This window comes from Dromaius novaehollandiae, chromosome 7 (assembly GCF_036370855.1).
Source record: "Dromaius novaehollandiae isolate bDroNov1 chromosome 7, bDroNov1.hap1, whole genome shotgun sequence".
Classification (NCBI taxonomy): Eukaryota; Metazoa; Chordata; class Aves; order Casuariiformes; family Dromaiidae; genus Dromaius; species Dromaius novaehollandiae.
Window position 1 is genome coordinate 27,273,948 of NC_088104.1, and position 12,470 is coordinate 27,286,417.

General features: G+C 35.3%; 1 protein-coding gene across 1 annotated transcript in view; it reads right to left on the minus strand.

Moving 5' to 3' along the window:
* Window positions 1-12,470, minus strand: part of CCDC141 (coiled-coil domain containing 141) — a 104,306-nt gene that overhangs the window by 16,861 nt on the left and 74,975 nt on the right. The window contains exons 19-24 of the mRNA XM_026111216.2: window positions 12,015-12,155; window positions 10,657-10,851; window positions 8,911-9,094; window positions 7,561-7,670; window positions 4,056-4,166; window positions 3,241-3,327 (exon numbers count right to left, since the gene is read on the minus strand). Of these exons, the coding sequence (XP_025967001.2) occupies window positions 3,241-3,327; window positions 4,056-4,166; window positions 7,561-7,670; window positions 8,911-9,094; window positions 10,657-10,851; window positions 12,015-12,155 (828 nt within the window). The remainder of the gene's footprint in view (window positions 1-3,240; window positions 3,328-4,055; window positions 4,167-7,560; window positions 7,671-8,910; window positions 9,095-10,656; window positions 10,852-12,014; window positions 12,156-12,470) is intronic.

Consider the following 12,470-nt stretch of genomic DNA (forward strand, 5'->3'; position numbering starts at 1 on the left):
GCAATCAAGCTATTGCATTTCGATTCTTGGAGAAACAGGGTCACTAGTCATGTTCAAGATTTATGGAGTTAAACCAACATATTTAAGATATTTTCCAACCATTTTATATTTTTCTGTTTGTGTCAGTTGTTTCAAGATCTTGTTTGAACAAGATCTTGTTTGTTAAAATTATTATCTTCGATCCAGGAAAAAACCTCACTCATCATACTTGAGAACAAGTGGATGTGGCATATGAGTGCATTAATTTCAATGGCAAAGCAACAAAGACCTTATCTGATTTATTAATGACTTTTGTGCCTCTTGGCTTTTGTATACTCGCATATTCAGGCCTATTTCATTTGTGCCAGGGCCCTTAGTAAAGGTGTTCAAAATGTTTTCTTATGGAATTCTATTGTTGTTAAGTTCTACAAAAAAATATTTAATCTAGTAAGCAATGTTCCTATCATCTATAGTTGTTCACCAAATCAACCGGGTGATATTCAGGATATCATTGCTCTCAGAACCGCATCTCTGGCAATATCCAGCACATCTTTTTGCTTTATTGCTCTAAATATAACTGAACCCACACATAAAATTAACAGAATAAAAATAAAAAGAAGTAATAGAACCCCAAATTGCTGTGGTCCTGTAGAGATGTCAGTTTTAATATAAAAGTGGATGCGTACCTTCCCTTTTCCAGCTTAATACTTGTGTTATTTGAAAGCCATGTGGTCCGTGCCAGACCCATAGATAAACAAGTAGAAGAACGCTGGAATTTTACTGCATCTACTTTATCTAAATCATTTAATAAAGTAGTAAGATCAGGTTCAGGTTTGGGTATTAAACTTTCTTCTGCAAACATCCCCTGATGAACTCCAATCCCCCAAATGTCTCTCAACATGAATATATCATGGGTATAAACAGGATAAGTAATAATCCACTTTCCAATTTGGTGAAATATTTGTCAATTTTCTCCTTTTCCAATTACTCAAAGAAACCAAGATATCTACTGAGAGTTACTACTTCTTTACTGTATGTATTCAATTTTTTCATTGGGGTTCTGACTGTCAGCTAGTCCTAGGGAATTTTTATTTTTAGGGATTAATTCCAGTATGTTCATACAATAAATTTTTCTATGCATTTACAAATTTGACTGTCATCCAGCTCTTTTAATCTTACAAGCAGCAATTGCTATAGGTAACTCTCTTAGTTTTAAGCCTGACCAGATTTGTAAGTCTCTTGATATTTTAGCAGACTTTAACAGACACTTCTGCAACAGATTTCAGGCTATTTTGGTCTGACTTGCACTAACAAATTTAATAAACCAAATCTGATTAAATATTAAGAAGTCGAGAATATTAAATTCTGAGCAGGTATATTTAAAAATCATAGGTCAAATTCCTGAATAGCCAGTCTCTACTGTCTGAACAAAACCATTGGTTCAGATTCATTCTGCCTGCTAACAAGTCTGTTCACATGTACGCATGCTGACGTACATTTGGAGGACTGTGGGAAGGCCACGGCAATGGAGGGAATCTTCCCTTGACTAATCTAGGGTCCTAGTGCAGGGCTGTGCTGCCAGTTTCATAGTCACCACATCTGGGGGTCAGGAAACGGAACAAAATTACTCCAGAGATTGCTGGAAAATGACACTCGGGAAAATACTGGTGCAGTGGGGAAAAAGAATGCCAGGTGGACAGTGGGCATGCTGTCAGACAAGCTTGGCCACCAGCAGGACTTTCAGCCCTGGTATGTCACCTGGGATCAAAGGAGCATGATGAGGAATGTGTCATGAGAAAGTCTAGGCTGTTTTTTAGAGTGTGATAGTTCTTGAAGCAAATTAATACAACTGAAGCAATATTGAAGCAAATTAATACAACAAAACTAGCTTGCAACTTCTCAGAAGTGTAGACAAAATTGGATAATGCTAGCCCACTGAATGAGGGGCTCAGCCAGGCCTTTCCTCAAAAGGGCTGGAAATGGAAGACAGAAAAGCCCCAGTGAGAAGAACCTGCTACTTCTGTGAGTGAAGTATGGAGTGATGAAAAGGGTGGAGGGGTCATAGCTGCCGTACCTCACATCTGAGGTTTTACATTCCCTTGACTTCTCTTGGCAGCTGAGGCACCTTGGCAGTCTGGCAAGGACTGACAAGACTGTGGCCTAGCAAAATATGAAATATGGCTACGGCCATATGCTGGGTGAGGCACCTGAAGGTGGCTTTTTGGAGGTCACAAAATTTTGAGGGAAATCTGGGCTCCAACTCAATAGTGAAACTCCCATTGACTTGGAATGGAGATAAAGTTTTGGCTCATCACAGAGAGCAGGACATTCTGTGTTTAAATGAAGAGAATGTTAATGTTAACTGAATTGCTACAAAATTTCACAATTTAATGTCTTGTAGTGTTGGTTTGCATTATCAGGTTGCAAAATATAACCTTTAAGGCTATAAATCAATCATCAACTTATCCTTCCTCTGTAAAGACTTAAATGTATTACCATCCAACCTAACTTACCAGAAGATTTCATAGTACACTATTTACATTTAATTAAATAAACCATAACCCCAAGGTTTCAAAATGTTCTGTAAACTGAAATAACCTCATACATTTCAAAGCTTTTTTCCTGCATTGCTTGCATTTCTAAGACTACATTTATTCATTGACAATTTGAAACTTTCATAACTGATTACCATATATCCATGAATAAAACACATTTGTTTGTTAGAATTTTCATCTTTCTAAATGCATACACAGTCTTTCACTATCTTGTTTTCTTTTGTGCATTGTCATCAACATATCATCCATACTTATTTATGATTTCTCCTGAATGGGATTTGGGCAATTAAAAGGTAACTAAAGTGTTTTGAAATGAGGGTGAAAATATTATTTGATATTGATTTATTTATTATTTGATGTTATCTATTTGATGTACAGTGTCATACCAACTGCAGTGCAGATTATGTGTGACATGATGTCATACAGAATCACTGACAGCTGTAGTTGTGTTACATCTTGTTTTTGCATGACTGCTTTCCTGTTGTTCACCTGTTGCAAAAGCGAAGCAATTATGATCACGTGTTGATTTTGCATTGGATAGGTAATAGTGTAAATGAGAAAAGAATCTGAGCCTATCAATTTGTATAGAACAGTATCAGTCATTTCTGAGAAGCAGTGAATTAAGGGGTAAAATTCTTTTGAGAGTACACAAGCATATCTATCAATTTGATTTTAAAAAATTAATATCAAAATGAACAGCAGATACCTGTTTAGTGTTGGTAGAAGGAGGAAGAGTATAGTTTCTCTTCGCAGTAATGCTTTCTGAATTCAAGTGTAATACATCTGATCTCATCTGAAAGAAAAATATTTAAAAAAATCTTTTTTTTTCCTTCTGAAGATCTTCATAATTGAACAGAGAAAAAAATATCATAATTCCTACCTACCATTAATTACTGCAGATTCTGAGCTCTGAGGGAAGTATTTATAATTCTAGTACATTTATAACTTGTCTCTTAGGGAAATTCAAATATTAGTATTCTGGGAAATACTAACAGTAGTCCCCTTTATTACTTTCCATATCCCATAAGACTGATTAGAAAGGAGAAAGCAGAGTCTGTTCCTCCTTGAGAGATAGAGGAATGGTCGCATCGAGGATGACTGCATTAGAAATACTGTGGTAATGGGCCAAAAGGAACACTGGTAAAAGAGTACAAAAAAAGGAAAGGTAGTGCCATGTAAGATGACATATATGTAAGGAAGAGAAATGGAGAACAGTAACAACAGTTTGGTGACTAAAACAGAAAACTAGTTTCAGAGGTGATCATCAATCTTATCATCTGATCACAGCCTAGTCCATGTAAACGTGAATAAAAGGAAGGCTGAGAAAAATAAAAGGAGTAAGAAGAATATGGCTTTTGGTTGGGAGGTAAAAGGGGACTAAAAAAAAAGGAAAGGAATATACAGTGAGTACACTGATGAAGCCCATCCTAAGGGAGGCTCTAGATTAAAAAGCAATAAACTCTCCAGCAGCCCACCAAACCTTTTAAGAAGCAGAGTTCTAGTCCAGAAAATCTAACTAACCTTTTGCCTTTGTTCCCCTGCTTTGTCTTTAATAACATCCGTACATGCATCTTGACCATTTACTGTTTCTGCTTTTTGTACAGCAGCCAACTCTTCAGCAAACTCACCTTCCTGCCATGTAAAAAGAAAATTAAGTAAGGTAGTAATTGGTAGTTACACACTGACTTACATTCTGTACAACACAGTAGTTAAAAAAAATGTGAAATTTAATCTTTAAAATATCATCAGCACAGGTGTAAATTCCTTATGGCAAAAATATTCAGCAAATCTGATTCATTCCAGGATAAGCAAAGACCAAGTTTTTCAAAGCTGAAGGGAACTTTTCTGAGATGGGGAAAGTGCAGGACACCACAGACTGATGAACCCAAGAATTTGAGGAAAATTAAACAATTTGTACCAAGGATAACTAAGGGAAAATAAAGGATTAAGAAAGCTGAACTATTATGAAAAAGGGACATTTCAGGAGGTCAGTTCTGGAGAGGAAAGAATCATTTGGGAATGCCTAGAATGTTAAAATTTGTTTCAAAGCTGGCAAGGGGAAAAGGTTTTCTAAGCATAAAACATAACCAGGTAGAATATCAATTTGCCTTGGTACATGCTTTTCACTCTATCTCTCTACTTCCTAGCTGAGTAGTCCATATCCACTGTGAATGGAGGTAACTCAGCTTTCATCAGCTACTTATCATTCTTTTTGGCTAATACTTATTCCTAGCTTAAACCTCAAAGACTGCATAACTTGTTAAAAACAAATACAAACATAACAGAAATCTGGAAAAAATATACTGTATTTTGTGAAGACTTCATGAATCTTTTAAAATTGTCATAACAGAAATCTAGAGATTTCAAAGAATATCACAGTGGTACGAGGTAAGAAAAAGCAGAAGTTCCATTGTTACAGTTTTATATATTTCACATCTTCAGCTCTCTGGCTTAAAGTTACAGTTCTAAATAAGTTCTTATAATAAAGTGTTATCTTACTATTTTCCATCCTAGCATTAAATATGTAAAAATTCTATCCAATTCAATCTTGTTTTTTTCCTTGGAAAAAGGAATCTTTACTGTTTCACTTGAAAAATCCAAGAGTGTTTTTTTCTGAAATTCTACAGCCAGGTAAAATCAGGAATGTTTGTGCATTGTGTCATTTCCCCTTCATTCTGTTACTCTTCAAAAATGACAGGAACTGAAACTGAATTCATAGTCACGGCAATCCACATTCAGGGTACCAATCTGTCTGAATAATTTGCTGAATGAATTACCCATTGAAAGATACAGACATCAACTACTCAGATATACTGGAAATCTACAGTAAAGAATTAGTTTTAGCTCTCAGAATACAACATATTGTAAAAACGAACAGAGTTCATTTGAAAAAAAGTTAGAAAATAACTCTGTTGCAGAAAATTCACTTTTGATACTATTCCTTTTGACTGATTAGATTTAGTTTTTTCTTTTAACAATTGTCAGGAATTATCTAAATAAGAAATTACAATAATCAGTAAATAGTGCACAAATGGTTCTGGCTGGAAAAGAATGAGTTCTCCAAGCAACACTTTGTTAAAGACAGATACCTTTACAGTTAGCAAAATTAGTCAAAATAAAATATTACAAGCATTTTGAAATTCTACTTCTCTTGAAATGGTCCAGCTTATATTGAACTGGCAAAACAGATTAAAGGATGAAGCTCTGTTCTGAGATCAGGGGCTCCTATTGTCCTGCAGACAATAGCACTTATATAACATGTGCGGACAGGGAAGGGAGTGTTGAGAAACCTAATTGTCATTTGCGCTAAAGTTTCTTTATGCTAGCAATGCAAGTTTTCATGAAATCCCAAACAAACTCCTGCTTTTTCTGTACCCCTCTGTCCACAGTCCTCTGCACTTCTCATCTCCTGTACTCCTTTTCACTCTCAAGCTTCAATCCTCTTTCATGCCCTGCCAGTTTCCCACTAGCTGTTCCTGCTTCTCAAAAATTCCCTATTACGTGATCTGACAGTGCATTTCTACCTCATCCTCCCACATCTCTTTCTGGAGAAGTCCCTTCTGGAAAGAGGAGAAAAACATTAAACAGGGCACACACAAGTTTTAAAAGAGTTTCATCTATGCTCAGGGTGATTTTTAAAGCAATATAGTAAATTGTTTAATCTCACAGCCGCTCCTTGCTCCTGAACATGTAGAAGGAAGACACTGCTGCTTTCCCTCAGGGCTTCTTTTCCTGTGCATCCCTACGTTATCAGTTTTGGGCGTCCCTTAACTACAGAGCTGTATGTATCTTTGTAATTCCAAAATAACATTGTTTCCCCTTGAAAGATTCTTCCAGAAGGGAGGAAAAAAAAGAAAAACCAAACAAATGTGGAGCTTGTAAATGGAAAAGAGATACTAACACAAGAATGGCCACACTACTAATCAGAGGGATTCCCCTAATCCTGTATCAAGACTTTAACAATGATCAGTAACAGATACCTAAGGAAAAAAATGAAGTACAGCTATAAGACAAAGTGATCAATTTTACAGATTCATGCAACCAGCAGAATATGAACACTTAAGCTAGAATTTGCATTCAGAAATTGAGCTTGACAGTCTTGTTAAGATTTTTTTCCATTCATTTGTCTAACGACTTTTGGAACTCATTTGTACTTTCTGAATCTCATATTGCTTTTAAACGCATTAATGGATAATTTCTTTGAGTGTTACTCAGATTTTATATTATGAGAAATAATGACTAATTCCACCAAAGATAAGTGAGACAACATTCAATGTCAACAAAAACAGGATATTTAAATATCTTAATTCTTAACTTCACAAAAGAATTACCCCATCACCTATGGTCATATGTGGCAGATTTTTGATGCATTCCTTTTTTTGGAGTGGATGATGGAGTAAGTAACTGAGTAAACTGAGTCTTTATTAAGGAAATCTATCCGCCACCTGCTGTCTTTGCATAATTCCTCCTCAGTTGATACGTTCTAGTTAATCATGCTTAATTAAAGAAGCTTATCAGAATATGAAACTAAAATATCGTTGTTCTCTTTAATATTATGTTACAATTCAGGCTTTTCTAATTTAAATGACTAATTTTAACACAACTTGTTTCTAGGGATGATTTTTCCTATAGCAAGGCAGACAAGAAGCCAAGCTAGGCTGTTCAGCATTCTATACATCAGGCATCTCTCTACATTTCAGTACCAGGGGAAGTGGAAAAAGGAAAGAGTATTTGTCTAGATACTCAAAGAGAGAAACAGTGACTTTTTCCCCTAAAGGTTACTTGAAAGTTCCAACAGGCCTGAAAGAAGTAGAGAAAAAGAAATATAGGAGGAGTATTTAATGAACTAACAAGAAACACTGCATTGATTCCTTATGATCATTACCTAATGTAAGTCTGGAAAAGTGAACAATTAAGAGATGCTTCATACTACCGTCAACGATCCTATGTTAAAAGTACTGATTCAGACACTAAAACTGATATTTTGATGCAGTTGCAATATAATCTCCAAGTAAAAGAAAAATACCTGAATATCCTTAAATTCTTCCAGAGATCTACACAACTCATCAATAGAATTAAGGACTTCTTTGTACTTTGATATGGTTTTTTCAGCGTACTTCTTTCCTTCTTCAATACCTGCAAAGGAAAAATAGCATAAAAGTAAAATGGAATGCCTCAAATAGACATTTAACAATCAATGTACTTTGTAACCCCACAATACTACAATAATTATATTTTTCTCTGTGTTTTGTTTTGCTGAAGGAGTTTTATGATACAGAGCAACATGCTTTTCTACCTATTACTGCCTTAGTTGAGATGGGCCCTCATAGTCTCTGCAGGTCTTCCACTGGGCTTCTCCCTGATCAAAATAATTTCTATCTGGTTAGTGACATTGATGAAGAAGACAGTGGCCTCCTAAGGCATCCCCTGAATTAGCAGCCTGACTATATACCTAACAGATAGTTAGATCCCAATTATAAGAGAGAGGGGAGGAAAAGAAGAAGAAAAAAAAGTGGGGTGGGGAAGCCTTTTCCCGTGTAAAGACTTAAAGAACACAAAGCAACTCCTTTCTCTCAGTCTTCCTAATCAGCTGGTATAGGATTGTTTAAAATATTGAGAAGATAGAAAAAAATAAGGGCCATCTGCAGTCTCTATATAGGCTTTTTGACACTAAATTAGAGGGACTTTAGAGTACGGTTTGATTTTGGTAACATTTCATCAGATTTACTACTTTTCTTTATAGGCTACATATTATCCTTGCACATTTGGATAGACGCTAACTTTGGATAAAGTAACTTCACCAGCTATATACACATTACGAGCAGAAGAAATAAGCAAATCTTCAAATTTGTTGACCCCCAGTCTCCTCGGTCAATAATGTTCCAAATCAATACACTTGCAAACAAAAAACTATTTACAGAAGAATCTATATTTTGTGTTAATATAATACTTCAGAAAGTTAACAATCAAATATCACTAGGTAATGACAGCATTATTGTAAAAAAATTGACTCTGCAGTGAGATATATCATGGTAATAAATTTTGACTTCGAAGGCTTGCCTGTTAGGAGATAGCATAAGCCATGAAGTCTTATTTCCAAACTCATAAATATTACAAGGACATTCACACTTAAATTTCAAGGTGAACTCAGACTGTATACAGAAAACCAAGCAACTACCAGGCTTTACAGTTTTTTTCGTATTTGTATTTTTTAAATACTTGTTCTGTAATACTTCATCTCTCCCAGTCATTACTCTAACACAGCACTTGATTCTTCATGGGATTTTCTTCTTAAATCAACAAATCTAGGAATCTGCTTTCTCCTATCCTAAGCTATCATGGTTTTTACACAGTACATTACCAGACAGCTCCTCACCATATAAGCGTTTAGCAAGCTCTGTAATCTCCTGAATTTTTTCTTCTTGTTGAGGCACTGTGGGCTCAATAAACTTATTGAATTGCTTGTAGAGAGACTCTATTGCTTCTCTTGTTTTACACTCTGAAGAATACTTGCGAACTCTAATAACTGTTGCACTCACATCTTCAAACCAAAATTGACACTGAGGTGCATTTGGAAGGATAAAAACACTGCATTAAAAACTGCATCACGATGAAATCAGCAGTTCAAGCTTTGTAGAATAGACAGGACTACTCTTTAAACTTTCAATAATCAGTGACATACTGTACACCTTACATTTTCTGATAACAATTTAACCTAGAAAACATTTGTTCATTACCAATATTGTTTCAGACATTAATAGCTGTTGAATTTTCTTTAAACACTAGATCCATGCTCATTTTACAAGCACAGTGAGGTTCTTTATTAGTTAATGCTTCTGCAAATACATGTTTTATCCCTGAGTTCTTTCCATCTCGAATATCAGCTGGCTAATTCCCCAGACTTCATATCCTGGCCACAGTTATGCCTGTATAAAGGCAGCAAGGTTGATTAGATTGAGTCTACTGGGAAACAGGGTTTATTCTCAGCAACCATTAAAGTTGCTGAGGGTCCTTCTACTGACAAAAATGGGCTTTAGAACATACTCTTAATAATCACTTTTGGTTAACAATACACAGAGTAGGACAGAATTTGGTATTCACTGCAGTATTATCTGTATTGCAGCTTTATGGCAAGCAACTAATAATCACAATTTTTAATCATCATTAAAATTAGGGTTTAAGACTGGGCCTGTCTTCTGAAAGAAAACTGTTGAGTAAGAAAGAGGTGCCGCTTTACACTTCCAGAGTAAATAATATCTTAAAGTTTAGCTATGGAAAATAATTTCTTTCCTCCAAAGAAAAGGGAGGTTAAAAAAATGTAAATGCACAGCTGTTACCAAATTGTTTTGCTAACAATATATGAAATGACACATTTGTCAGACCACTGGACACTGATAACTTCTTTTAGACCAAAATTTAGTATTATGATCCATTATTAAGGCAATTTACTCATCATGTGTTTAGATCACTGTGGAGATCTGTACAGAATTAATTCTAAAAATAAACAACGATGACAGGAATGTGCTTGACTCACAACAGATGCACCAACACAACATGGCAAGAGAGAAAATACTGTTACACTTTTTTTTAAATAAAAGATAATGCATAAGGTAGTCCTTGGTTATATTAAAACAAGGCTAGCGAATTCTCCAGAAAGACTTAAGCAGATTGCACTTCAGTAAAAATATACATATTTACCAATTAGAAATTAAAGAATTTTATATGCTGCTTGTTAAGGAACTGAATATTTTACATTACATTTCTGGATTTACATACCACACAGACAGCTCTTGCTCACAACTAGCAAAGTGGGTCCTGTGGTGATCTGGATATATACGTGCTCAGAAGTATGATCGTTAATATGTTGAATCACTATGAATGTCATATGGAGGTAGAGACCCCATTCTTTCAAGTAGCAGAGCAAAAATATGGTAAAGTTGTATTTGTTTTTTCCCCTTTCTCTACAAAATTACAAAGAAAAAATAGAAGAAAATCCAGATTTTCACTAAGCTACTACTTTTGGAAACCACATATTTTGCCTGCGGTAGTTATAAGCACTTTTATCTACTGCAGTCCTGGCTCCTTATTACAGCCACAGTGGGGATCTCAGGTTTACTAGTACCTCTTCCATCATCTGTTGCAGATGCTCCACGAGATCCAGATTTTGCTTGTAATCCTCCACAACTTTGCCAAAGTCACTCAGCTGTTTCTGTAACTCACTGACTGACCCTAACAGGACTTTGACTTTAGCAGTAGGTTGGTTTGCCACAGAACCAATGACTTTCTTCTCTAAATTATCCATCTTCTTTTTAAGAATCTGTTTGAAAGATGTAGCAATGTTAAATACTGCAATAAAAATATTTCTGTTTTTAGAAACAAAACATAACCTGTACTTGTTAAAGGTGGAATTGAGTTAAAGGTTCAGCTTATAAATAAACAAATATTTGCAGTAATAAGACATGGGATCATATTATTTAAGCTTGAGCAAAACTTTCATTGAATCTTCAAAGGAAAAAAATTATTACTAAGCCTTTGGAGTCTCACCCCAACTAAATTCAAGTTGATTTAAGGACCACAGTTGTTTACATCCTACAGTATTAACATATGGTTTAAAAATCTGATGCAAGCAACATCACTGACAATCGAGCATAATCCCAAAGACCCAGAGAAACAAATATTCATACTAGTATTTTATAATGATGGTGTCTAGTATAAAGATGACATGTAGGCTTTGGGATAAGATGGTATACATATAAACATTTATATATTTCAGATTCTGGGAACACTGGTCTCATCAGTTGATCACGACTTCACTGTGTTAGACATTTTACAAACAATGCAAAAAGAAGGAAGATGGCAAGGCAAGTGAAATGAAAAAGGATATCTCTGGCTGGCTGGCTCCTGGAAGATAATTTGTTTACTAAAAAGGTCATTGGAGGGTTTAGGAAGAGGAGTTTCAGATGAGTACAAGGAATGAGTGAGGCTAAAAGTGTTCTAAAGGTGGAAATGTGTACAATCATGTCAGACAGTGAATGCAGAGGAAGGTTCTGGGGGCTTACACGATGAAATGAGAAAGACAGGAAAGCAACTGGTATGCAAGAGACAACAAAAATGCATTTCTTCTTAGTGATTTTGCTGGGGTGTTTGTTTTGTTTTGTAAGGAGATGGAAGACTAAGTCACACAGACTGAAGGAATAGAAGCAGAAAAAATTGCAGGTTAAAGAAAAAAATAAAGGAGGGTAATGGAAATGAACACAGGGAAGTCAGGAAGCAGGATGAGATCATCGTACTAGAAGAACTGGGAGAATGAACGGAAGAGAACCAATGAAAAATGTCTCTGTCGGTGACCAAGACAAAGGAGATCACACTGACTGACAGGAAGACTCACAATATACTTTGCATCTTGTCTGATATGCTTGGCATAGGCCAGAACATTTTAACCAGAGAAGCCTTCATCAAGACTAAGAGTTCTAAAATTACCTGTATTTTCTCAGCACACATATCAACTTGCTGAATCTGTATTTTAAGTACTTTCAAATTTCGAGCTTTTTCAGTTTTCTTAGTATAGTTAAACTTCAAATTGTTGAATTTCTTTTTGAGATCCTTAAATGATTCTCTGAGCTGAAATAGAGCAAGCATATTTTTCAGTAAAAAACAAAGCAGTACACTTTAATATAACTTTTCTCAAGAGGAATTTAAAAGACCACAATCCGAACAGTGAGAACTTGATACAGAAATTAATAATATTGTAAAGCATATCATAAAGCATCCTTATTGCCTCATAATTTCTTTCCAGTACTGGAAACTCAATCTTGCTGAATCTACATTAAACAATATTGGTTATAAATATTTGAAAATATATTGGTAGTACAATTTGTTTCTGCTAGATTACAGCTGACTATAGACAACACGTCTACAGCATGAACACAGCAGTCA